This window comes from Neophocaena asiaeorientalis, unplaced genomic scaffold, assembly GCF_003031525.2.
Source record: "Neophocaena asiaeorientalis asiaeorientalis breed wild unplaced genomic scaffold, Neophocaena_asiaeorientalis_V1.1 scaffold77, whole genome shotgun sequence".
NCBI lineage: Eukaryota > Metazoa > Chordata > Mammalia > Artiodactyla > Phocoenidae > Neophocaena > Neophocaena asiaeorientalis.
Genome location: NW_020174645.1, coordinates 6,613,552 through 6,640,323, shown reverse-complemented (window position 1 = coordinate 6,640,323; position 26,772 = coordinate 6,613,552). Strand labels below are relative to the sequence as shown.

The following is a 26,772-nucleotide window of genomic DNA, read 5'->3' as shown; positions in this document are numbered from 1 at the left end:
CTACAATACACCAATCACAATCCTCTAACTCAGCTTTAGCTACTTTACCTCACCCTAGAAAATAGGACCTGCTAGCCTTACAAGGAAATTCCCACCTCCTAGCCAGTCACGCCCTGTTTCCATGTTGCTGCATGTAACAGCTCTATAAAATTCACTCTCACTCAAAATCCTTTGGGAAGGGTGCTCCACTGCTTGTGAGGTCCTGTACTCCCCCAATCCATAGATTGTTTTCTCTTGAATTAGGGACATTGAACTTGTTACTAAATTGTTTTAGTTTTGTCATTTGATAGTAGTCAAAAGGTACACACTTCTAGTTATAAGTTCTGGTGGGGACTTCCATGGCAGTCCAGTGGTTAAGAATTAACCTTCCAATGCAGGGGACGCAGGTTCGATTGGGGAACTAAGATTGCCACATGCCTCGGGGCAACTACTGAGCCGGAGCACCACAACTAGAGAGAAGCTTGCACGCTACAACGAAAAATTCTGCTTGCCGCAGCTAAGACCCAATGCAGCCAAAAGTAAAATAAATAAATAAATATTAAAAAAAAAAATAGGGCTTCCCTGGTGGCGCAGTGGTTGAGAGTCCGCCTGCCGATGCAGGGGACACGGGTTCGGGCACCGGTCCGGGAAGATCCCACGTGCCGCGAAGCGGCTGGGCCAGTGAGCCATGGCCGCTGAGCCTGCGCGTCCGGAGCCTGTGCTCCACAACGGGAGAGGCCACAACAGTGAGAGGCCCGCGTACCGAAAAAAAAAAAAAAGATAAGTTCTAGGGATGTAATGTACAGCGTGGTGACTATAGTTAACGATACTGTATTGTATCTTTGAAAGTTGCTAAGAGAGTAGATCTTAAAAGTTCTCATCACAAGAAAAAAATGGAACTATGTGAGTGATAACTTATTGTGATAATCATTTCACAATATATATACGTATCAAATCATTACGTTGTACACCTTAAACTAATACAATATTACATGCCAATATCTCAAAACTGGAAAGCATAAAATTAGAAATGGGAGGGAATTCTCTGGCAGTCCAGTGGTTAGGACTCCAAGCTTCTACTGCAGGGGGCGCAGGTTCGATCCGTGGTTGGGGAATTAAGATCCTGCAAGCCCCCAGGCACGGCCAAAAAAAAAAAAAGAAAGAAAGAAAAAGAAATGGGAAAATGGCTAACTTAAAAATAATTTTTTTAAACTCTGCTTAGCATGTTATTTTCTCTTGGTGGGTGTTCCTATTTCGGGCACTTAGTACAGAGCTTGCTACAAGTAAGCAAACCAAAAGAGTTCTCTTAAAACTTAGAAAGGCCAAGAAGTAGACAACCAGAAAGAGCACACGGAATGAGACAAGTTTCACAGTGTGTGGGAAAGTCGTGCCCTTACACTCTGATCTGGATATGGCTCATCTTCACTTGGTGAGTGATTGTACTTGTTTTCATGCTCAGTGCTACCATTTCACATACCTTCATTGCTGAAGGCCTTAAAAGTAACTGTCATCACCTGATGACATGACCATATTTAGCTGAATCACCACCAAGCATTGTTTCTATCCAAATCCAATCTGTTTACCCCTCTCTGTTCCCCTTCTGCAAGTGTTCTTGGGCCCTTTGTCCACTGAGTCTCAGCTGAAAGCATTGGTTCTGATTTCCAAAGAACAAAAACAGAGAGATATTTTCTGTTTTGAAGAGTAACTTCTGTACTCTATCAGTCACACCTGGTGGGGGAGGAAATTGCTTTACTAGTCAAAGAAACCTTGTTCTCTAGGGCACCATGATGGTAAGGAGAATTACAGGATGTTTGAGGAGGCTCATTTCAAAGTACAGAGATGGAGAGACTTCTGGGTTTTTTTTACTAGGAAAGATATTTGCAACAACATGGCTGGACCTTGAGGATACTATGCTAAGTGAGATAAATCAGACAGAGAAAGACAAATACTGTATGATATCGCTTATATGTGGAATCTAAAAAAACAAAAATCATGGGGACTTCCCTGGTACCCCAGTGGTTAAGATTCAGCACTTCCAATGCAGGGGGCACAGGTTTGGTCCCTGGTTGGGGAACTAAGATCCCACATGCTACATGGCGTGGCCAAAAAATGAAAAAAAAAAAAACAGAACCATGAAAGCAGAGAGTAAAATGGTGGTTACCGGGGATTGGGGGTGGGGAAATGGGAGAGATGTTTAAGGGTATATACTTGCAAAGAGTAGATTAGTAAATCCTGGAGACCTAATACACAATTCAGTGACTGTAGACAACGATTGTATTATAGACATTAAACTTGCTAAGAGATTGTAGTCTTTTAATTGTTCCCAACACTAGTGAAAAGAGAATTATTTGACAGAAGTGTTAGCAAAGGCTACAATGGCAACCATATTGCAATATAAATGTATCTAACCAATATGTTGTATACCATAAACTTATACATCATTGTATGTCAAATATATCTCAATAAAAATACAAATATACTAGAGTATTTTAACACTGACATGATGAATAAAATTACTTCAGTTGTGTAGAATTTTGTCTTAAAACTGGAGAATGAATATTCAGTAGAATACTGATATATATTTTTCTTTCTTTAGCAGGCTTGTCTTTTATAGTGGGTTGAATGGTGGCCCTCCAAAAGGTATGTCCACCCAGAACCTGTGCATGTGACCTTATTTGGAAAAGGATCTTTGTAATCAAGTTAAGGATCTCAAGATGAGATCATCCTGGATTATACAGTTGACCCTAAATCCAATGACCAGTGTCCTTATTTATTTATTTATTTATTTAGGCTGTGTTGGGTCTTCTTTGCTGCGCACGGGCTTTCTCTAGTTGCCGCGAGCGAGGGCTACTCTTTGTTGTGGTGCGTGGGCTTCTCATTGTGGTGGCTTCTCTTGTTGCGGAGCACAGGCTCTAGACACCCAGGCTTCAGTAGTTCTGGCACATGGGCTCAGTAGTTGTGGCTCAAGGGCTCTAGAGCGCAGGCTCAGTAGTTGTGGCTCACGGGCTTAGTTGCTCTGCGGCATGTGGGATCTTCCTGGATCAGGGATCGAACCCATGTCCCCTGCATTGGGAGGCGGATTCTTAACCACTGCACCACCAAGAAGTCCCTCCAGTGTCCTTTTCTGAGAAAAAATTGAGTTATAATTAATATAACATTAGTTTAAGGTGTATAACAATGATTCGGTATTTTTAAAAATAAATTTATTCATTTATCTATTTACTTTTGGCTGTGTTGGGTCTTTGCTGCTACGCATGGGCTTTCTCTAGTTGCAGTGAGCGGGGGCTACTCTTCGTTACGGTGCACGAGCTTCTCATTGCGGGGCTTCTCTTATTGTGTGGGCTTCAGTAGTTGTGGCTCACGGGCTCTAGAGCGCAGGCTCAGTAGTTGTGGCGCACAGGCTTAGTTGCTCCACGGTATGTGGGATCTTCCCAGACCAGGGCTCGAACCTGTGTCCCCTGCACTGGCAGGCAGATTCTTAGCCACTGTGCCACCAGGGAAGTCCTGACTTATTTATTTTATAACTGGAAGTTGGTACCTTTTGACTCCTTTCACCCATTTCACCCACCCCAATAACCAGTGTCCTTATAAGAAGAGAAGATGTTGTACACCTGAAACTAATACAATGTTATATGTCAACTACATCTCAAACTGAGAAAACAGTAAAGAAAAAGAAGAGAAAATACAGAGAAGGCCATGTGAAGACAGAGGCAGAGACTGGGGATGCATCCACCACCAAGGAATGCCTGGGGCCACCAGAAGCTGGAAGAGGCAAGGAAGGGTCCACCCCTAGAACCTTTGGAGAAAGCACGGCCCTGCCATCACCTTAATTTAGGATTTCAGGCCTCCAAACTGTGAGAGAATACATTTCTGTTGTTTTAAGCTACCAAGCTTGTGGGGTTTGACATGGCAACCCCGGGAAACATAGATGCCACTTCAGATATTTTTCTCTCATCATGGCCATTTAAACTCTATGAGGAGAGGGGTTGAGTCCCTCTTTTCAATGCTTGGCACATAGTGGGTGCTTAATATATATCAAATGATATGAGATATCAATAGCAGTGGGGAATTGTATCGACTCCACATTTCAGTGGTAGGTGAATTGTTTCCCCAATACTGTATGATGTTTATAAAGAGGTTCTATGTGAACGCAAATCTAATGTACAAGAATTAATAAAGAATTAACTTGCTTTGCCAGGTCTGTCTCTTTACTAGAAGAATAGCAATACAGGTGAGCATAGTTCTGGGCTGGGGATAGGAGACTTGGCAACTATTCTAACTTTCATCACTGCCTCATGAGCCTCAGGCAAGAGGGTTCACTTCTGCGACTCAGTTTCCCAAACCATGAAAAGAAAATCCTGTCTCCTTTCTGCCTACTAAGGAGGATCATGGGAGGCCAGGCTGGGCGGGGGTGGGGAGCCTGTAACGTGCTCCAGCTTAGTTAAAAGAAATATGAAATGGCCCTGCGTTATTTTACTCTCTGGAAACCAGTTTAAAGTTCTGTTCCTGTCTCACTTTCTATGTCAGGATTCTTCAACCATTCAGCAGAGTGGAAGACAAAAACTGCCCAGTTAGTAATCATTATCTCCTTTTTTACAGATGGAGAAATTTAAGGCAGAAGAGGGTTACATGTTGAAGTCAGCAAAGTAATTCACCAACAGAATTCCAAAAAGATTCTGAGTCCGGAACAAAATGATTTTGTGGAACCATCTGTTATCCAGCTGCAGAGGTGGTTTGCTAAGGTGCAGTATTGTTGAAATCATTGTTACTGTAGCAGAAGTCGATCAGGCAATCAGGATTCAGGTAAGACCTGGATTAAGCATTCCAGTGAAGAGATGCTTTTTCATTCTAAAAGTAAGCAGATTTTATGACCTATCTACAACTTTGGCATTTGCAAACTCAGATTAAAAGAGGACGGAGAGGGCTTCCCTGGTAGCGCAGTGGTTGAGAGTTCGCCTGCCGATGCAGGGGACACGGGTTCGTGCCCCGGTCTGGGAGGATCCCACATGCCGCGGATCGGCTGGGCCGGTGAGCCATGGCCGCTGAGCCTGCACGTCCGGAGCCTGTCCTCTGAGGCCGCAACAGTGAGAGGCCCGCGTACTGCGCAAAAAAAAAAAGAGGATGGAGAGTCCCTTTGATTTTTTAAGTCGTGAAATTTAAGCAGTGGCCACAAAGAAGGTGGATTATCTTGACTGGGTGAAATGGTTATACTGTATTTGTGAAGGTGACCAAGAATAAACAACATAGCAAACCAGATACAAGGCTCAGTTACTTTTGTTTGGCTCATATCTAGGCAACCAGAGTCAGGCACTAATTTAATAATGCAGCTAACTCAGATGAGGGGTGGGGGTGGGGAGGTGATGGAGAGATGCAAGTGCTGGAAGTGAGACAAGAAGGGCAGAATGCAGAAAATTGTTAAAACTGTGTGATGGATATATGGGAGTTCATTACACTATTCTGTTTACTTCATATATGTTTGAAATTTTCCAAAATAAGAAGTGGCTTAGTACAGCAAGTTGCTAACCAACTCTGCAAAAGGCTCATATGGTCCTTCATGATTTACTACCTTTGAGACAATCCTTTGCTAGAATAAAAATTGCTATTCTTCTACCCTATTGTCTAAAGAGTACATGTAATGTTGAAAGAAATCATTTATTCAGTAACTTTTAAATTTTTTAATAAACCTTTTGCTGCTTCTTGAATTTGAGAAAGGGTTTTTGAAATTATTTGACTTAAGAGTGCATTATGGGACTTCCATGGTGGCCCAGTGGTTAAGAATCTGCCTGCCAATGCAGAGGACACGGGTTCGAGCCCTGGTCCGGGAAGATCCCACATGCCGTGGAGCAACTAAGCCTGTGCACCACAACTACTGAGCCTGCACTCTAGAGCCCGCGCACCACAACCACTGAAGCCTGTGCTCCTAGAGCCCGTGATCCGCAACAAGAGAAGCCACCACAATGAGCAGCACGTGCACCACAACGAAGAGTAGCCCCCGCTTGCTTCAGCTAGGGAAAGCCTGCACACAGCGACAAAGACCCAATGCAGCCAAAAAAAAAAAAATCCTTTCAGCCTCTTATTCCAACCACTACTGCAGTGACCTTAAAAAAATAAATAAATAAAAGAGTGCATTGTGAATTCAATAAAAGAATTTTTTTGAGGGATTAAAAAAAGACAGACTCAGAGATCAGCCCCATTACATATTAAGCAAGTAGTTTAGATGCAATAAATTATCCCACATGTCTTGGGAATACTTTTACTCTGAAATACAAAGTATTAGGCTGTTGATGATTATGTTAGCAACAGACTACATTTTCTTGGACCCCAATTGGTACAGTTAATACACAGCTGAAAGAGAGTGTCATTATATAAAGTTTGAAACAAAGAAAAAATTTTGATCACATAGTGTGTCTCTTTTACTGAAAAACTATGGTGTTTAAGCAGAAAAATGCCTCTCAAGCTTCAGGACATTCCAATTTCAAGTATTTAGCAATTGTGAACTCATGTGTACCCTATTTACTTCCTTATTTGCGAATTTTTTTCTCCCTTACTTTTTTCAATATTATATTCCTTCTCAGTCTTCCAGAAGAAAGAATTCACTCAAACATTTATTGGGAGCTTTGCTTTAAGTTAGGCACAGAATAAGACAAGTCTTCTTCAAGAATTGCAGTTTTAAAATGGTCTTCAATACAATCTCTCCCTACTCCTGGTTTTTTTTTGTTGTTTGTTTTTATTGCTTTTCTCTGGTCACTCTCCAGCTGCATTAACTTTTTTTTTTGGTGCTGATTTTCAATATCTTTATTATGATTATAGCTTTATTGAGATATAATTCACATACAGTTCACTCATTTAAATTGTACAATTCAATAGTTTTTAGTGTACTTACAGAGTTGGGCAACCATCACCACAATAAGTTTTAGAACATTTTCATTGCCCCCCAAAAGAAACCCCTGGGCCCATTAGCATTTCCCCCTAACCCCCTCAACCCTAAGCAACTACTACTCTACTTTCTGTCTCTCTGGATTTGCCTCTTCTGGGCATTTCATATGCACGGAATCATACAATATGTGGTCTTTGTAACTGGCTTCTTTCACTTAGCATCATGCTTTCAAGGTTCATTCACATTATAACAGATATCAGTACTTCATTACTATTTTGGCTAAATAATTTTCCATTGTATGGATAGACCATATTTTATCTATTCATCAAATAATGGACACTTGGGTTGTTTCCACTTTTTGACTACTGTGATTATGCCACTATGAACGTTTATGTATAAGGCCTTTTGATGGACATACATCTTCATTTCTCTTAGGTTTTTACACCTAGGAGTAGAATTGTAGGGTCATATGGTAATTCTATGTTTAATATTTTGAGGAACTGCCAGACTGCTTTCCAAAGCAGATCCACCGTTTTAGCGTTCCACCAGCAATGTAATTAAGGTTCCAATTTCTCCACATCCTTAACAGCATTTATTATTTTTTTTATTTTAGCCATCCTAGTGGGTGTGAAGTCGTATCTCATGGTTTTAATTTGCATTTCCCTGATGACTAATGATGTTGAGCATCTTTTCATGTCCTTAATCGTTAACTCTTCAGGTAGACCTGCCAGCTTCCTTTCTAATGAGGGAGAAATATGACTTTGTACCACCACCAAGTGTTTATTATTGAGTTTCTTTGTGCCTGGATCATTAGAAGAATTAGTACTTTTTCTTCCATTGAGGCTCAGCTGCTGCTCCCACATGGTGAATGAAAGGCTTTCTTTGCATTTTTCCAAAGAAGAAAATCCAGGACTATAGATGTTAAATTATATTATCTGAGCAATGCTTGAAGCAAGAAAAATAAGTAAGCTAAAGAACAAGTATTGGGCTTCCCTGGTGGTGCGGTGGGTAAGAATCTGCCTGCCAGTACAGGGGACACAGGTTCGAGCCCTGGTCCAGGAAGATCCCACATGCTCTGGAGCAACTAAGCCAGCACACTGCAACTACCAAGCCCGCGTGCTCCAACTACTGAAGGCCGTGCACCTAGAGCCCGTGCTCCGAAACAAGAGAAGCCACCGCAATGGGAAGCCCACGCACCGCGAGGAAGAGTAGCCCCCGCTCACCGCAACTAGAGAAAGCCCGTGCACAGCAACAAAGAGCCAACGCAGCAGAAAAAATAAATAAACAAAAACACCCCAAGTATTATTGCAGTCTAAGGAAGTGGGGTGGCTTTGTGTTTTAAACTGACATAGTACATATAAGCAAATCTATTCAAAAGGAATAGAACTGTCAGGTCCTCATGAGACGTGAATTGACATCTTCATATCTCTTTCTCTACTTAAAGATTTATTTAAGTACTGGTTGAGTTAAGAGAGGAGAGGAAGAAGTATCGGAAAACCAACGGAGTGTCATCAGGTCAGCCTGAAGAAATCGATACTTTAATTTACAAACTAATTTTCTCTGTCCAAATAAAGTCACCTCCAAGGGCTCACCCTAATTCTCTCACCGTGCTAGGATTTGGTTATTTTGTTATGTCGCTCTAAAAGAGCAGCTGGGATTTGAGAACCGTTGGTTCTTCAAGTGTTTTCAATAAAACGTTTTTTAAAGCCGCGTCCTTGCGTGCGCAGCTGCCACTGCTTACTGGACCCTCCAGAGAGGAGACCTGAGGTCATTACCGACTGTGAGAGGCGTGAACGTCTGGGGAGAAAATCCGAGGCCCTGCTTTGACCGCTATAACAAAAAAGTTCCAACCAACCGGCGTTTTCAAATTTACCACGCCCCTTCCCGCCCTCATCTCCAGGGGAACTTGACCACCCAGCCCTAAACCCAGATCTCTGCTGCAGTTTCCTGCAGGGTACGCTGACTCCCAGTTCAGCGATCCAGCGGAGAAAACCACGGAGAAAACCGCCCGGAGACTCCCGCCACGCCCAGACCCGCCCATCTCTGCTTGGGGCGGAATGGATTCTTTCTCGGCCTTCCAGGCTGCAACGGAGGCCCCGCCCCATTCCCGCCACTTCATTGGCTTTGGTGACCGGCCCCCCGAGTGTCAGCTCCGGATTGGCCGAGTCGGCCGCCGCTCGGCGCTCTTCCCGGGGGCGCGCGGCGGGCGTGACCACGCCCCTTACGTCTGGACGCTGGGTCGCCTCGGGAGCCTCAGTATCGCCGCCCAGAAGGAAGGAAGGTGGTTGTGGTAGGTGCTGCTATGGTGCTGAATTCCTCGGCAGAGCCGACCCAGAAGCGGCGGTCGCGGCCATGAAGGTGAGGGGCCGGTGGAGCCGGGCAGTCCCTCCTCTCCTCTCCTATCCGGCCAGTGCGCCCGAAGTGCCTTCCTTACGCCTCAGCGGTTACCCTCCCGGCACCTCGGAGAGCTCCGCGGAGGGGGGTCCCCCGCCGGCTTCTGGGGCCCTGACCAGCAGGGCGGATGTCGTGGGCTCCCGGACGTTTCCAACTCCCACAGCGCCTCCGTCAGCGAGCCCGAGGCCGGGGGAGAGCCCGGGCCCGCCCTGCACTCACGCCTGGTGGGCCCCTCTCCGCGCTGGGCCCTGTCCGCGTCCTCGGGGGCCGGAGGCAGACCCCCTGGTGCTCGCCTCACCCTCCGTGCCTTTGCCCACAGCGTGCCCTCTCCCGCCCCGAGTCCTTGAACTAACCCAAATGTTGGGAGCACCACGGGACTGTCGCAGGACGGAAACTGCAGGACGAAGGGAAAAGGGGTTGTGCGGGGGGTCGTGAGGCTGGGGCCCGGCTAACTGGTTAGAAATGTCTCGGGGCGGGGATCCCACCCTGAAGGATCTGTTTGCAGGCTTAACACAGGGGCCGTGACCTAGAGCTCTTAGCAAACCCGTTGTGTCTCCATCGCCGCTAGGTACGCAGCAAGTAATTTGACAGCTTGAGTCTTCACGGTGGGTGTGAGAGCGTGGGAGCATCACTGAGTGAGAAGTTTAAGCAAGAAGGGGGAGGGGGGAGGTTCTGGCCTACTTTTGGGAGCTGATTCTCTCAACTTGATCGCTGAGAGTTCTAAAGAGCTCTGGGTACAACAATCAATTCACGTATTGATTCAAACCAAGTGGGATGAGTCATAAGGTGATACTCTTTCAGACATCGTTGATTTCATTAATCTCAGTGAAGAGGTGTGATTGGCGTGGGTAAGAAAAAATAACAGAGTGAACTGCTAGCTAAACCTCTACCTTCACAAAGCCCCAGGAAGATATTTTGTTGAGCATTTCCTATGTGTTAGCTAAGAGGGATATATCATGGGTAGAAGTAATTCAAAATACAATCCCACCCTTTAGGAGTTTGCCAACCAAAAGAGAAGAGACATTCTCAAGAAACCACATCATGAGGCAGAATTTGATGTAAGGTATCAAAAAAATGCAAAACCCTCAGGAGCAAGAAAGGATTTTTTCTGGCTCTAGGAAGCAAGGAAGATTTTTGGAATAGGTAACTTCCGAACTGGGTGTTAAAGTATGAGGATATTCAAAGAGCTTATTTTTTAACTTCCCAGTTCAGCTATAAAATATTTCAACTTAGAATACCTATTAAAATATCTAAAACTAGCTTTCTTTCCTGAAAACCATCAATCATCCCGCTGTGTGTTAAGATCCAAAAACAAATAAGGGATCTTTATACATAATGCCTCAAAGAATGTCAGTACCTTTATTAGTAAATATTAAATTTGTGACCTATCAAGAAACAAGGTGTAGGGGCTTCCCTGGTGGCGCAGTGGTTGAGAGTCCGCCTGCCGATGCAGGGGACACGGGTTCGTGCCCCTGCCCGGGAAGATCCCACATGCCGCGGAGCGGCTGGGCCCGTGAGCTATGGCCGCTGAGCCTGCGCGTCCGGAGCCTGTGCTCCGCAACGGGAGGGGCCATAACAGTGAGAGGCCCGCGTACCGCAAAAAAAACAACAAAAAACAAAAAAAAACAAAAAAAAAAGAAACAAGGTGTAGAAGGAGAGAATTAAGGGCAAGTACAGTGTTGAAATTTTTTCAGAAGTGTTTTTGAATTTAGGTGGAGGATACTGCTTTCTGAGTTGAAATTTTAGAAACAAAGTTGGATGGGATTTGAAAATATAAAAAGGTATATTTTATGAAACAAAATGCAGACCTAAATAGACATCAGTCTGAACAAGATGACAGTTATGAAGATACTGCTTTTCATTTAAGTTTTCGTGAAAACTGGATTCACAAAATTTAGGATTGGGGCTATTTATTAACTTTGTTTCATATTGAAATTGTCTAATTTTGCGGTATCTATAGATTCTGGGCAGGGGCATTAATTCCTGATGGATGTCATGGAATTCTAACATGTGAATGTTCATCTAAGCAAGTATTAAATTAAAATTTCAGTGGAATTAAAATTAATTTAAAAGCCAAGCAATCAGATAAGTACATCTTCACACAAACCCAGGACCAGGAGCTGATTTTAGTATATGTGTAGAATGGGTATTTACTTTCTTCCTTTAATTTTTTTGTCTTTTTTTGTTATTGTTTAGAAACTGTTGTTTTGAAATAGGTTTGTCTCAAAGATTCAAGTAACCATTTTACCTTAGAGTAGCATCTAATTAACTTCCTATAAGGGATTAAAAAAAATCCAAATTAGTGTCTTATGTTAATTTGATTTAATCTCCTTCCTGTTTTCCCATATTTATATTGATCTCACCCTTAATTGTACTCATCATGTTCATTCTTCCAAGCTCAAAACAAGACATCAAGACGAAAGTAATCTGTTTAACGTAATTTCCTTTTCCTTTTTTTTTTTTTTTCTCTTTTCTCTGAAAGGTGGGGGAGTGGTGCTAAGGGTCAAGTATACTGTTTTGTTTTTAAATTTTATTTACTTATTTTTGGCTGCGTTGGGTCTTTGTTGCTGTGCTCAGGCTTTCTCTAGTTGCGGTGAGCAGGGGCTCTTCTTTGCTGCGGCGCGTGGGCTTCAGTAGTTGTGGCACATGGGCTCAGTAGTTGTGACTCGCAGGCTTAGTTGTTCCGCGGTATGTGGGATCTTCCCAGACCGTGGATCGAACCCGTGTCCGTTGCATTGGCAGGCGGATTCTTAACCACTGCGACACCAGGGAAGTCCAAAGTATACTGTTTTAAGAAAAGAAAACAAAACCCAAACATGAAGAAGATAACATTTATGATCTCCAGAACACGTTATTTGTAAAAATCAATCAATTTGGCCAAATGTCTTACCTAAAAATATTACATCGTTAAGATCAGCATTTGTTTTTGCATCCTGCTTAATGTCCAAATGGTATGAGAGAAAGAACTTAGGATGTAGAATTTCCTCCTTTGTGGTATATAGCCTGATATTTAATCATTAAGATCGCAGAGTTCCTGGTGTATTGTATTTCAGTTGAAGCAACAGTTTCAGTAAGAAATTCTTTCCCTTTTTAAGGAACTGTTCCTCCAGTGGCTCTAAATAGGGTAAAGATTTTTGCTTATTATCTTAATGGCTTCTTCTGGTTTGCTTTAATTTCTGTAGGGAAGTTTAACCTAATTGAAATTTAAACTGTAAAACTTACTCTCTTATATCACTTGTACTGAGATTTGAAACATCTTTTCATATTGTTTAACATAAGGACATTGAGTTTTAGCAAACTGAAGGTTGTTCAGAGTTTAAAGACAAAGCTTGTGGTGATTGAGTTCTCTGAAGAAGCTTCCACTGGTGGAAGAACTGAATCCCTGCCTGGTCCTTGTAGCTTCTTACAGCATCCAAGAAAATTAATGTTCTTGAAATTGAAACTTCTAGGTTTATCCTTAAAATAACTGTGTAAAATATTACCATATTTAATTTAGAGTTGAGGCAAGCAACTCTTAGGAGGTGGCATTATGATTACTGCTGTTTACCTAGTTTAATCAAAAGCAAATGATTTAGACTATGATCATTTAGTTTTTTGCTGTTTTCAAACCCATCAACTTCCCCACTCCCCCTTCTCTCTCTCCCTCCCTCCCTCCCTTCCTCTCTGGCTGTCATTTAATCTTCATGGAAATCACTACAGCTTTTCTTGGTCTTCATTCTAGTTTGCCTGGCTACTATTACATTTGGTGGAATAATTAAAAGGGATCACATCCTGATGTAGTTTAGAATAGGATTCAAAGTTTGTAGTAAACTTTTTGTTAATTCTGTAAGTTGAGCATTTTGGACGTCTCCCAGCCCCAACCCCCAGATATTCTAGAAAGCACATTAGATCTCACACAGACACACACACACACAATCAAAGATAGCTGAACCTTGAGCCATTTGAAAACTGGCACTCTGCCAAAAAGAAGGCTGGGCTACTGCTCTTGCAAAGAGCGAGCACATTCCCTCTTGCTTTTGTTGACTGAAATGATGACTCAGAATGGGCCTGTATTGTGTGAATCTGACTGAGGAACCCAAGAGAGTGCTTAAAAAATTGGTGGTCTGCTATTGTGGAAACAAGTGTCACAGCACTGGAAACTGTCAGTCCAACTCTCCTGCAAAGTGTTTACAGTTGTGGATCACAGTCCCCTCCCCTCCTCTGTACTCCTACAGAGGGGAGGGAATTTCTAATTCATTCTTTAGGAAGGAACAAGAGGAACTTTTATGTTGGTGATTTTAGCAAAGGAGCTGAACATACTTGCCTCAGTACTTTTCTGAGACCTTCTCAGATTTATCTTCCTGTGGGTAGGGAAGGGACTCTGGTCAACTAGATGGTAAGCTGCTGTTGGTCAGCTGTGCTGGTGGCTGGGTGGCATGTTATCCAGACCAGTTGGCTGCAGAGCTAAAGTCATGTTCTCCAATTGGTGTTACCAGTAAAAAAGCAAATATTTAAATTTCTGTTTGTCTTATTTCTTTACTCAGTTTTAAAATGGGAGTGAGAAAAAAATGTAGTGTTATTGGCTCCCTAAAACCTTGGTGCACTGTCTTTGAAAAAAACATGAGAACTGGCATTGGACACTAGAATAACATGAAGAGATCTAGGTGTCTGGGGCAGTCCAAACAGGAGGCTTTACAATTTAATTTCTTACTGTGGGCCATATAAGTTTTTAATATGAGATCTGGTTCTTAATTGATGCCAGGCAGGCCATGGTTCCATGGCTAATCTACTCAGGAGCAATTTTAGTCTAACAGGATGTTTAGGAAAGGGATTAGGTTTACCAAGAAAAAGTCATTTATTTTCAGTAGTCATTGATGGCTAGAAAGTCAACTAGAAACACAGCTAAATTCTCTGAACTAGGAGTTTTGTATCAGACGTAAGTAGATGGTTGCCTTATTCGGTTATTCTCTATGTTGTTTTTGATGGTCCATATTCATGGTCAAGAGAGGAAATGTAACCATCCTTCTCACCTCTTGGATTCATGTGGTTTAGTCTGTAGAGTCCTGCTGTCAACCATGGTCCCAAGTAGGGTTTAGAATTGTTAGTCACATAAGCCCAGATCATAGCAGAGATCCAGACTTTGGCTTTATTCGTGGAAAGGTAGTAGTTCGGAAAATATGCTTCAATCTTACTATCAGAAGGTGAGCAGAGTGTGAATAAAAGAAAAATAACGGAATGCAGGCTGATTAAACTGGCGGAAGATCTTAGAGGATAGGGACGACGGAAGTAGAGAGAACATGAACTTGGGTCTCTAAAGCTTTTAAGGGGAGGGTTCAAAAAGGGGAAGCTTTTTGGTTATGACCCTACCAGGTACGGTAACTGGGCTCTAAGGAAATAAAGAGAGAGTCAAGAGCTCAGAGAATAAATTCATGTTCGCCTCCCCGCCCCTTTCCCAAGAGCACACATTCAATAAACTGTTGGGAAAACGCTCTCTTAAATTGTTCCCTAATTGCTTTTGTAGATTCTGTCACTTGAAAAATGGGACTGTTATATCAAGTATTAACAGAAATTTGGACAGATTTGAGAGGAGAAAGGTCAGGATTTGGACAGATTTGAGAGGAGAAAGGTCAGGACACTTCAAGCATTATTAGGGCAAGGTAATAGTCCTTAGATAGGGATCCCTGTGCCCTGAGGGGACACGCAGAAGAAATTCAGGCAATTAGGACTTTAAGGGAAAGTACAAGAAGATGAAACATACTAACGGGAGGCAGGGAGATGGACCCTAAGTTTGGAAGATTCATCTTCTGGGTGGATTCTTCAACTTGGAGGTGAAGAAGGACAAAAATAGTTTGCCAAATGGCTTTTTGACAGACCCAGGAACAGGAATCACTGTCTTTCTCCCAGTATTGGAGAGCTCACCCAAGAAAATATGTAGAGGAATAAGTTAGGAAGTAAGAAATCGGCCAAAAAGCAAAGAGCAAGTAAAATGAAGGAGGGCACCAAATTTCAGCTTAACTTCCAGGCTGATATGTGGTAAAGGAAAGGAACTGATTGGGGACTTCCCTGGCGGTCTAGAAGTTAAGATTCTGAGCTTCCACTGCAGGAAGGTTCGATCCCTGGTCAGGGAACTAAAACATGCACGTGTGGGGCAGCCAAAAATATTAAAAAAAAAAGTTTTTTTTTAAAAAGGAAAGGAACTGATTTAAGAATCAGATTAAATTGTTAAAAACTCAGCTGAGGCCTTCTGAGCTAATCCTTTCTGAAAGGATTAGGGGAAACCAGAGGGGAAAAGGAAACACTAGAGGCAAATCCCACTACTTGGGGATGGGGGTGTGAAGGGGCGGTACCTACACAGGTAATGAGGAGCACGTGGCAGAGATGTTGGTCCTAGAACTCTAGAGGCACAGGCTTCAGAAGTAACCACAGCCCCTTCCATTTGGGAATCTGAGTGACTCTCCAGCTGAAATGATGTAGGCAGAAAGGAGAAATCCCCTAGACCGAGCAGGTGTTAACCTTTTAACCTTGACTGTACATTCACATCACATAGGGAATTTAAAAAAATTCTGAGGCCCAGGTTGTACCCCAGACCTGTTAAATCAGAATCTTGGGGCTGGGACTCAGGCACCAGTATTTTTTAAGGCTCTCCTGGTGAGTCCAACCACTGTCTGTCTTTCTTTTTTTTTTTCCGGGTGCGTTGCGTCTCCGTTGCTGTGCGTGGGCTTTCTCTAGTTGTGGTGAGCAGGGGCTACTCTTCATTGAGGTGCACAGCCTTCTCATTGTGGTGGCTTCTCTTGTTGCAGAGCACGGGCTGTAGGTGCACAGGCTTCAGTAGTTGTGGCTCGCGGGCTCTAGAGTGCAGGCTCAGTAGTTGTGGCGCACGGGCTTAGTTGCTCCGCAGCATGTGAGATCTTCCCGGACCAGGGCTCGAACCCATGTCCCCTGCATTGGCAGGCAGATTCTTTTTTTTCTTTTTCTATTTATTTATTTATGGCTGCGTTGGGTCTTCATTTCTGTGCGCGGGCTCTCTCTAGTTGCGGCGAGCGGGGGCTACTCTGTTGCGGTGCGTGGGCTTCTCATTGCCATGGCTTCTCTTGTTGTGGAGCATGGGCTCTAGGCGCGCGGGCTTCAGTAGTTGTGGTGCGCCAGCTCTAGAGCGCAGGCTCAGTAGTTGTGGCGCACGGGCTCTAGAGCGCAGGCTCAGTAGTTGTGGCACACAGGCTTAGTTGCTCCGCGGAATGTGGGATCTTCCTGAACCACGGCTCGAACCCATGTCCCCTGCATTGGCAGGCGGATTCTTAGCCACTGCGCCGCCAGGGAAGTCCCATTATTACTATTTTTTGATGTGGACCATCTCCAAAGTCTTTACTGAATTTGCTACTACATTGCCCCTGCTTCATGCCTTGGTCCCTTGGCCACAAAGCATGTGGGATCCCAGTTCCCCAGCCATGAATCTAACCTGCACCCCCCCACACTGGAAGGCGAAGTCTCAACCACTGGACCGCCAGGGAAGTCCCTCCAAATAGCCTTTTAAGGTTGTTTAAAAAAAATTTTTTTAAGAGCTCATTGGACAAGCAGTAAATGTTTGACAGAATTAGATAATAAAATAAATGGAACAGTGCCTTTGTTATGCCCTTTTAACTAATAAGACCTCACCTACCTGGACTTCCATTACTTATCACATTATCTAGAGTCTAGAATATGCATAAGTAGTAGGACAAGGGGCAAAAGCTCATTGGTTCCAAACAGTGTAGCTTTATATTTTAAGCATGGGAAAATGCCTTGAGCCCTCACTGAAAATGTATTTTTATATACACTTCTAACAAGCTTGGTTATCAGGTTTCTGAATGCAGTAAAAAAGGAGAGACAGGTTGCTAGAGGTTGATATAGTGATAGCAGTGGTGATTCACAGAAAGGGAAGAGATGAGAGGAAAAAACATAAAAGGCAGCATATTAGTTTCAAGCCACTTAGTGGAGTGGCAAATAGCCCTTACACCTCAAAACGTCATTATGATTATCAAGTCATCAGAAATTGTGTTCAGTATTCTCAGTTTGCTTTTTAAAAATATTTTCCTTAATGTTAAATTAATATATTCCTTGTAAAGGTTTGGAAAGCAGGGGAAAACAAATTATACGAGATATACATGAAAACCTAGAGAGCACTTCAGTTGGCATTTTGATGTTTTCCTAGTCATTTTTAAAAAATCAAAAGTTTTCACATGCCATAGTTTATTATGCCCAGATACAAATGAGAGGACAGAAGTTTAATGAAATTAAGTAATTAGAATTTATATTCTTTCTGCTAAATGATAGCTGGGAAAATCTGCCTCAGCCTATAGAACGGTGCTGTAGTCACCAGTCTAAGGTTGCCAGATAGAATACAAGACACTCAGTTAAATTTGAATTTCAGATAAACAGTGAACAGCTTTTTTTGGTGTAAGCATATCCCAAATATTGCACAGCACTTACTTCCATCTAGTCATTTTTCTTCTGTGTGCATGCACGTGTATCTCTAAGCATATGTTTTTTGTTGTTTTACAAAATTGGGTTCATATTGTATCTTCTCCTTTGTTAACAATATATCATGAGTATCCCCAAAGCCAAATATTCTTTGTAAATACCAGAATATTATCCACTTCCCAATAGCTTAAAATTTTGATGCTTAAAAGAATAATTTCGAAATTATTTAGGGCAAACGTGCCTCTCCAGAATGGCATTCCCCGAGAATCCCAGAGAGCCCAGGTTCCAATCAGCTTTAAACTGGTGCCTATTTTCGTTCCTTTCCAGGCGGGTGCCACATCTATGTGGGCTTCGTGCTGTGGGCTGCTGAATGAAGTCATGGGGACTGGAGCTGTCAGGGGCCAACAGTCAGGATTTGCAGGAGGCACTGGTCCATTCAGATTTACACCGAGCTCTGATTTTACCACTTACCCACCAGCACCTACAGAAGGGCCTAATATAGTTTGCAAAGCCTGTGGACTTTCATTTTCAGTCTTTAGAAAGAAGGTGAGTTGGATGAAATGTTACACACAAAAAAACACATGTATCAGAATTCTTGATTGTATGTTATTTTGAATACTAATGAATATTCATTTCTTCTTATACAAATATCAAGAAGTCCTAATAACCATTTCCCATTTAGAAAAGTACTGAGTTGCAGAGACTGTATCACTGCTCAGGTTTTCTGACTAGACATTGTTACTTCTCATGTTGCTCAGCCGTTCTTTCTCCTGGACTCTGACCTGTTCATACACTTTGATTCTTATGTTCTGAAGCAAGAGATTTAATTAGTCTGCAATTTTGTTCAGAGAAGATTTACTATAACTTTGATCTCAAGTTTCAAAAAATGTATCCCCACCCACATTAACTCAAGTGAAGAAATGAGTATATTAACATTAGCTACTGTTTAAAGATTCAACATGCAAAATAACAGCTAAAACCGTTGTTTTCTTTAGGACAGAAAGTTATTCTTTCTGAGAACCATCATATTGCTGGGCCATCTCCCAGGCTTGTCAGTCCAGTCCTTTGAAATACTTAACAAGGTGTTAGCTTGTGGGAACAATGCCCCAAGCAGAAATGACCACATCTTCATGTCTTCTTTTAAGTTTTGCTTGTGGAATGGCTTTGATTGTGATTAAGGCTCTAGGGTACAGATTACTGTTTAAGTGGGGTCCTCTGTTTGCTTGGATTGACCTTGAGAGATCAGTTGCCTTTCTCTTTCCCTCTCTGTGTTAGGCTTTTCCCCCTTCTCTCCCTTTTTTTTTTTAAAATTTTTGGTGGCATTGGGTCTTCATTGCTGCGCGTGGGCTTTCTCTACTTGTGGCAAGTGGGGGCCGCTCTGTTGCGGTGCGCTTGCAGAGCACAGGTTCTAGGTGTGCAGGCTTCAGTAGTTGTGGCGCATGGGTTCAGTAGCTGTGGCTCGTGGGCTCTAGAGCGCAGGCTCAGTAGTTGTGGCACACGGGCTTAGTTGCTTCATGTCATGTGGGATCCTCCCGGACCAGGGCTCGAACCCATGTCCCCTGCACTGGCAGGCCGATTCTAAACCACTGCGCCACCAGGGAAGCCTGCAGTCCCCCTTCTCTTTAAATGGGGAAATTTTCACATAGGCAAAGAGCAGGAAGAGAGTTTGTGGTCATGCTTTCTGCTCCATGTGGTTCAAGTCAGCTCTGTTTTGCTAATTACGTTTGCCCGAAGGGGTGGAAAGGTTTTAATTCATTAACACAAGAGTATGTTTTTCTTAAAGGTCTGTATTTGAACTTCTGTGAATCTAAACTGCCTCAGCAGTGACTGTTTTGATTTTCACCACTTTTAGAACACGAAAATGCCCATGGGTCTGGTGCCATGGGGGACTTCATAAGAACTAAAATTTAATTTTAATAGAAGGCAAAAGGAAAACTAGTCCTTTCACAATGGCTTGTATCTGGCTCTCATTAAATGCTTCTTTCCTATCTGTTTCTTCAGCATGTATGTTGTGACTGCAAGAAAGACTTTTGCTCCGTTTGTTCGATCTTACAAGAAAATCTCCGTAGATGTTCCACTTGTCACTTATTACAAGAGACAGCCTTTCAGCGCCCTCAGTTAATGAGACTGAAAGTGAAGGATCTACGGCAGTATCTCATTCTTAGAAACATACCGATCGATACCTGTCGAGAGAAAGAAGACTTGGTAGATCTGGTACTGTGTCACCGTGGGCTGGGCTCTGAGGACAACCTGGACACAAGCAGTCTGAATTCCTCAAGGTCCCAGACTTCTAGCTTTTTTACACATTCATTTTTTTCAAACTATACAGCCCCATCTGCTACCATGTCTTCCTTTCAGGGAGAGCTTATGGGTGGAGACCGGACCTTAGGATCTGGAGTACTGGCACAGGTACGAGGGTGTAATTACCCTGAGGGCCTGGCATGTCGTCTGCTTTTGGCCAATATGGAGGGGGCTTTAGGGCTGAAGACTCCTTGCTGAGCCGGGGTTCCACGTGCTGCTGAACTCTGCACTTGCAGGCTCTCCTGATGTGAGGCTCCAAGCTCAGATGCTACCTGAAGGGCCCAAAAAGAGCTCATCAGTCTCTTGACCTTAGTTACCTCAGTTTCCCTATCTTATATAGTTAAATACTAGCTGTCGAAATAATGACTGTCACATGTAGCATATAAACATTTGCAGGACTATTTGTGTGTCAGTGACCATGGAAACTATAAGTTAACCTAATGCCCAGTTGCCTTGCTACCGTAAAATTGTTCTAATTTAGATATTGGGAAACAGCCATCTGAATTAGTGACAGGATATGGTTATTTACTCATTTCAAAGAAACGCCAGTGCAGAATGTTGTCCCAGTGAGGTCCTTGGGCATACTAACTGAATAACATGCGAAGTCTTGTAATTAATACTCAATTTGTATATATGAATGATTCTAAAATGCTGAAAGAATTGTTTTGAACATTCATTTCCACATTTAATTTTCTCCTCTGAGGAAAGAGGTTAGAAGCAGAGGGAAATGTGGTCTAGTTGCTTTCTAAAGAGTCATCAATTAGATAAGCCCAAGCTAGGAGTTTTATTATTTTCCCAAATGGCAGCTGGCATAATTATGATGCAAAGGTAAGACACATCTGACTTTTGTGTCACTTTTGGGTATATGACACCACTTGGGAGATGTGGGTCTTTGGATGATACAATATAGTGTTTGTGAACTGGTGGGGTAGAATACTTGAAATTGGGCATTGTCCTAGGCTTTCTGTTCTCCTTAAAGAAAAGAGTGTCTGATTGTTAAGGAATTTCTGAAAACTAGAAATAGCAGCAACCATCAGTGAATTTGTCTAGAAAGCATTATTTGGAATTAGAATGTCTAAGCATGAGGTAGTAGGATTGAGATCTTTGAAATCAAATACCCTTGACCCTAGGGCTGATCTTAGAGCTTTAGTTTCTACCTGTATCTTAGAGGCTCCAGTTAAACCAGTCAGCCCCAGGTCCTTTGCTAAGGACACAATGCAATTCCATACGCTTTTGGCTTTGACATTCTGTGATGGGACCTTCTTAACTTCTGGGGAGTTAACACTATGGTTAGATTTTAAAAATTCACACACACATAGGAATTTGACTTTTGAGATAACTATGGAAGGTAAATCGTTTATCGAATCATGTGGCGCCCAACTCTTTGGGAGGGGCAGCAGCACTCAGGATCCTAGGAAGGTGTGGAGTATGCCAGGTATTAGAGTCATTCTTGGGGAGGATCTATTGGAAGGGTTTTCTCCAGTGATAAATATGGGTTGGTACCATTAGGAAAATGATTCCTGACCTAATATGTATCATGTGTGTAGGTGCGAAGTGAAATAGCCTCAGCAAACACAGAAGATGATGAAGAAGATGACGACGATGACGACGATGACGAGGATGACGAGGATGAAGAAAACTTGGAGGAGCGGGTGAGACTGCCTACAAAATTTGGTTTCCCTGACATGTCACCTTGGTAGGCAGGGAAAATGCCCACGTGGACTGTCGCTAGATTAGCACAGGATGTTTCTTTTGGTTTGAATGCAGCACAATACATTAAAACACTTCAAGAACTGGTGAGAAGTCTGGGGAGAATCTCCAGGGCCAGTGATGACTGTAGGGTGAAGGCAGCATGCTGTTTTCCTTGCTGGATTTGCAGGAACAGAGGTAATGGACACACTCTGTGATTTCAGACATCTGGCCTCGCTAAGAAGAGAGTGAGAGCTTCTCTGTCTGACCTGTCAAGCCTTGAAGACGTGGAAGGGATGAGCGTGCGCCAGCTCAAGGAAATCCTGGCTCGGAATTTTGTCAACTATTCTGGCTGTTGTGAAAAATGGGAGCTAGTAGAGAAAGTAAACCGGTTATACAAAGAGAATGAAGAAAATCAAAAGTCATGTAGGTTTATTTTTCCTTTGTTTCCCTGTAGTAGCTTTCTTTAGGCCTTTAAAAACTGGCCTGTTTCTGTCAGTTAAGTCCACTTTATTTTTGAGAAACCTATGTATCCTTTTATTGAGTGTGAATTAGTTATATAAACCTGTTTCTAGATCTGTTAAGCAGTAAGTTCATTATGTGATGTTGGCTTTGAGATCACCATTGCCAATGAGTTAGATAATCTTTTGTTCAGTCTGGTTTTTCTGGTCATAATTTGTTAGAACTCTAATGAAATTCCTTGTATCTAAGAAAGGCTTGTTTTCTAACTAACCTGTCTGGCAGGCCAGTACTTAGGATTTAAAAGCTACAATTGAGATAATCAACCAGTGGGGGGAAAAAATTCCCTAGAGCCAGGATGTTAAGTAGTTCTTAACATCAAGTATTCCATGGCTCACGGGCCCAGCCGCTCCGCGGCATGTGGGATCATCCCAGACCGGGGCACGAACCCATGTCCCCTGCATTGGCAGGCGGACTCTCAATCACTGCGCCACCAGGGAAGCCCAGTAGGTTTCTTTGTAAGTCACGAAAAGCTAAGGTTAAGAACTTCTGAACTATTTATTGATGGAGCAGAAATCTTCAGCTGGTAACAGGGCCAAGCCACAGAGCATTTATAGGCAAGAAAAAAGAATTCAGTGGTGTGTTCAGACTGACAAATATTATGTTCTTAACTAGAAAACAGTCCTCCCATCATTAACGTGTGTCATCTTGAGTTTTTTTCTTTAAAACCTGGTTATAATACAGCATTTGTTGATAAACAGGTTTATGCCCAGAATATGCAGATGGTATTTTGGCACACCTATTTTCTTTTTTTTTCAATATATTTATTTATTTTTGGCCGCGTTGGGTCTTTGTTGCTGTGCACGGGCTTTCTCTAGTTGTGGAGAGCGGGGGCTACTCTTCGTTGCGGTGTGCGGGCTTCTCACCGTGGTGGCTTCTCTTGTTGTGGAGCATGGGCTGTAGGTACGTGGGCTTCAGTAGTTGTGGCTCGTGGGCTCTAGAGCACAGGCTCAGTAGTTGTGGCACATGGGCTTAGTTGCTCCGAGGCATGTGGGATCTTCCTGGACCAGGGCTCAAACCCGTGTCCCCTGCATTGGCAGGCGGATTCTTAACCACTGTGCCACCAGGGAAGTCCCACACCTACTTCAAAGATGATGCAACAGTTAGCAGATACAGGCATCTTAATCATTGGAGCCTACAGAGGCTCATCTGTTATCTTATTCATGGATCCTTTCTCCCCACTTTCCAGTAATGGTATGGACCATGAACTAGGACCCCAGATGACAAGATTCTCTTGACACAACAGTGTTTATTTCCTTAAATTCAGGGACTATTCACTTTTCAAGCTTGAATTCCTGTTTGGTTCTTTCTAACCTTCTTCATGATCCCCATTAACCCCTTCTGTGACCTATACAAAGGGAAGCCTCACTGTCCATAGCTCTATGGCCAAATCTCAGGCTGCAATGAACTTTGTAAACTCATTCTGAACCTTTCTTATTCAGAACCAGAATGTCCCATGCCTTTTGAGTTAAACAGACTCCCAGCAGTACCATCGTAGCCAGAAACACAGATGAATTTTGAGATGCTTCCAAGGCTCAGGGGGTGCCGTCCCTCGACTACAGGCCACTTGATGTATGACTCTATAGCTTTCCCGTCGGTGTAGAAATAAAGCTCCTCCTCCTACTAGGAAGAGGCTCTGGAGCCTGTGACTTTCCCAAGGCCACACAGTTGGGCTGGAAATTCGAATCGTGTTCTGACTCTGAGGCCCGTGTGTAGGACAGCCTATGGCTTCTTCATTTTTATTTATAGAAGCAAGCTATCACAAAACCTTGTATTATATACAGATGTAAAATAGAATTAAATAGGGGTGGGGGTGGGAAGAAAAGAATAAATAGCTAACATGTGTTAGGCACTTCATCCCTGGTCCTAAGCTAAGTAAGTATTTCTCACTTATTCTTCACAAAACCCTATGAGGTGTAATTACTGCCATTTCTAGTGGAAGGAACCGATGTGCCAAGAAGCAGGGACTATTTCTCTTACAGTGGGGTCACTCTGGGTCACTCAGAGGCCGTGCCCGCAGCCCCAGCTCTCTGTTGCCTTTCAGATGGCGAGCGGCTGCAGCTGCAGGACGAGGAGGACGACAGCCTGTGCCGGATCTGCATGGACGCCATCATCGACTGCGTCCTGCTCGAGTGCGGGCACATGGTCACCTGCACCAAGTGCGGCAAGCGCATGAGCGAGTGTCCCATCTGCCGGCAGTACGTGGTGCGCGCCGTGCATGTGTTCAAGTCCTGAAGCCGAGGACCCCCCCAGGCTCGATCCCAGACGTTTCAGTGCACAGAAGGGACTGGAAACTTCCTGTTCAAAATCTGAAGCTATTTTTAAAAATTATTTTCACGACTAACCAGGGACAGGAAAGATTCATCCTAAGTTGCAGCAACGCTGGTCCATGCTGTGTGCCTGTCAGCTGGAGGACTGGCTCAGCTTCCCAGTTTCTGCTGGGCTTCTTCACACATCTCTGATTACTAATCGCCGGAGTCAGACTGCTTATGGCATCAGCTACTGTTCTCTTTGGAGGACATTTATCTTGTTCTCTTATTTCTCCTTCATCCTATTTTTAACTTAAACTACTCAGATGTTTGAAACTTCTGCTCTCTTTGGATGAGGTCACTGTCTGCAAATGGCCGACATGGTACACGCTGAACAGGGGCACCTCTGAATGTTCATTTTATTAGTCATGTATATTTAAAATGCTACTATTTGATGAATGTAATTTTCCACATTGTTGCTATTTCTGCATTTAAACGTAATTGGGAACAACTGACATTCTATAGTCAACTGCCAGGACCTGAGACTAAACATGTCCATTTTTGTTCAGGTACAGCTTTTTATAGCGAGGGCTGCATCTAGCTTCCTTCATTAGAGAAGTGTGTGTGTTAAATTCTTTATTAACGTGTAATCAGTTTACACTGTTTTATACATTGAAAGTGTATTTTCAGTGCTACCCACTAGCTAGTTTGAACTTTAGGAATAAAATTAGGTTTTAAAAAATGCTTTTGTTTACATTTGTCCCGGCCAGTTCCTAATTCACTTCGGTGCAGCATGAATGGGTGTCCAGGCCTGGTCTAGTACATTCGTCATGAGAGAAAGGAGCACCTTCAAAGATGCTGTACCTGTCTACCTTGGCTGCTAATTTACCAGTAAATTTAACTACATATTTGCCACATACTGTGACCAGGTATTGTGCCAGGTGCTTTATGGTTACCTCCAGCATTCTGAAATAGATATTGCCTCACATCACAGATGGGGAACTTGATCTCTGAGAAGTTAAAGAACTTGTCGAAAATCTCACAGTTAAAAAGTCACCATAGGGAATTCCCTGGCGGTCCAGTGGTTAGGACTCTGCGCTCTCACTGCTGAGGGCACTGGTTCAATCCCTGGTCAGGGAACTAAGATCCCATAAGCCATGTGGGGCAGCCAAAAAAAAAAAAGTCACCACATCAGAATTTGAACCTAGCTCTGATGACAGTGTTTTTTTCTTACCTGTTCTAATACCACAGCTGAGAAACCTGAGACATTAGCTTATGCTAAAAGGTTCTTGGGACATTAATGATCTGAAATCTCTTTTCTTTTAGGTCCAGCTCTAATCAGGGTGGTTTTTTGGTTTAGTTGAGACCAACTGTGGACTCATTCCCATGGCTTGTGGGCAGGTATGTTTTTAGGAAACTACGTAACTTCTTGGCTGAGTCCTATGGGTTTTTTATCTTTTGACTCTGCAGTGTTTAACACGTGCCTTCAGGTGCTCAGGATCCAGAAGTCAATCAACAAGACCTGAAACTTAAGCAAAGGAGGTAAACAGTCTTGCCCCTCTGTGCTTAAGGCAGAAAGTTTGGCTAGCTGTGAAAAAAAAGTTGCCTTTCTACGTTTTCTGGTTTTGAGTGTCAGAGCATGTAAATCAAAGCCTTGTGGATATTCTGAATACCCTTCTCCTGTGCTTGCCTGAAGAGCCCAGGGTGGGTATTAGCTACAATTCAGATGGACAGTAAAAGCTCAGCCCCTGCTAAAGCCTTAGGAGCACTTAGTATGTACTTCTCCTGAGACGGTGAACTCCAGAAGTTCAACTTTCCCCACAAATCCCTAATTTGGTGGAGAGAAGTCTTCAAATCCAGGCCAGTGGGTGATGGTAAACACACTGAAATAGAAGCTGAGCAGCAGGTGTTGGGGTATCTTAAATTAGAAAATTGAGATTTATTTGCTCATAGTCTCAGAACAGCTTGTTTACTATTTCTTTTTGGACTTATAGTTTCAAGTGCTTGTTTTAGCAATGAACAAAAACTCTCAACGGTGGATCTTCTTAAGTAGCATTTTGAAATAACCTTGGCTCAGTGAGAAGCCAACAAATTTTTAGCCTAATAGGCTCGACACTTGGAATAACTGAATTGCAAGGGACTAACTTATCTGGCAGAGGGCAAACATTCCTCCCTGGAATCTGCATTTTCTAGCTGCATGCCATGCATCTTTAATTTTTTGAATAGGTCATCTATCATATGGATAAAATTCTGGAAGTTCACAATGGAATGCAATGACGTCTCTTTGTCCTTGTCCTGACAGGATGGAAGGATGTCATTCCATGTTTT

At 43.0% G+C, this 26,772-nt stretch overlaps 1 protein-coding gene across 1 annotated transcript; it reads left to right on the top strand.

The window, feature by feature from the left end:
- Positions 1-9,091: 9,091 nt before the first annotated feature.
- RNF34 (ring finger protein 34) lies at positions 9,092-25,188 on the top strand. Its single transcript, XM_024758706.1, has 6 exons — positions 9,092-9,214; positions 18,014-18,232; positions 19,688-20,095; positions 21,535-21,639; positions 21,901-22,102; positions 24,240-25,188. The coding sequence occupies exons 1-6, from the start codon at positions 9,209-9,211 to the stop codon at positions 24,428-24,430; spliced, it is 1,131 nt and encodes a 376-aa protein (XP_024614474.1). The 5' UTR covers positions 9,092-9,208; the 3' UTR covers positions 24,431-25,188.
- Positions 25,189-26,772: the final 1,584 nt, after the last annotated feature.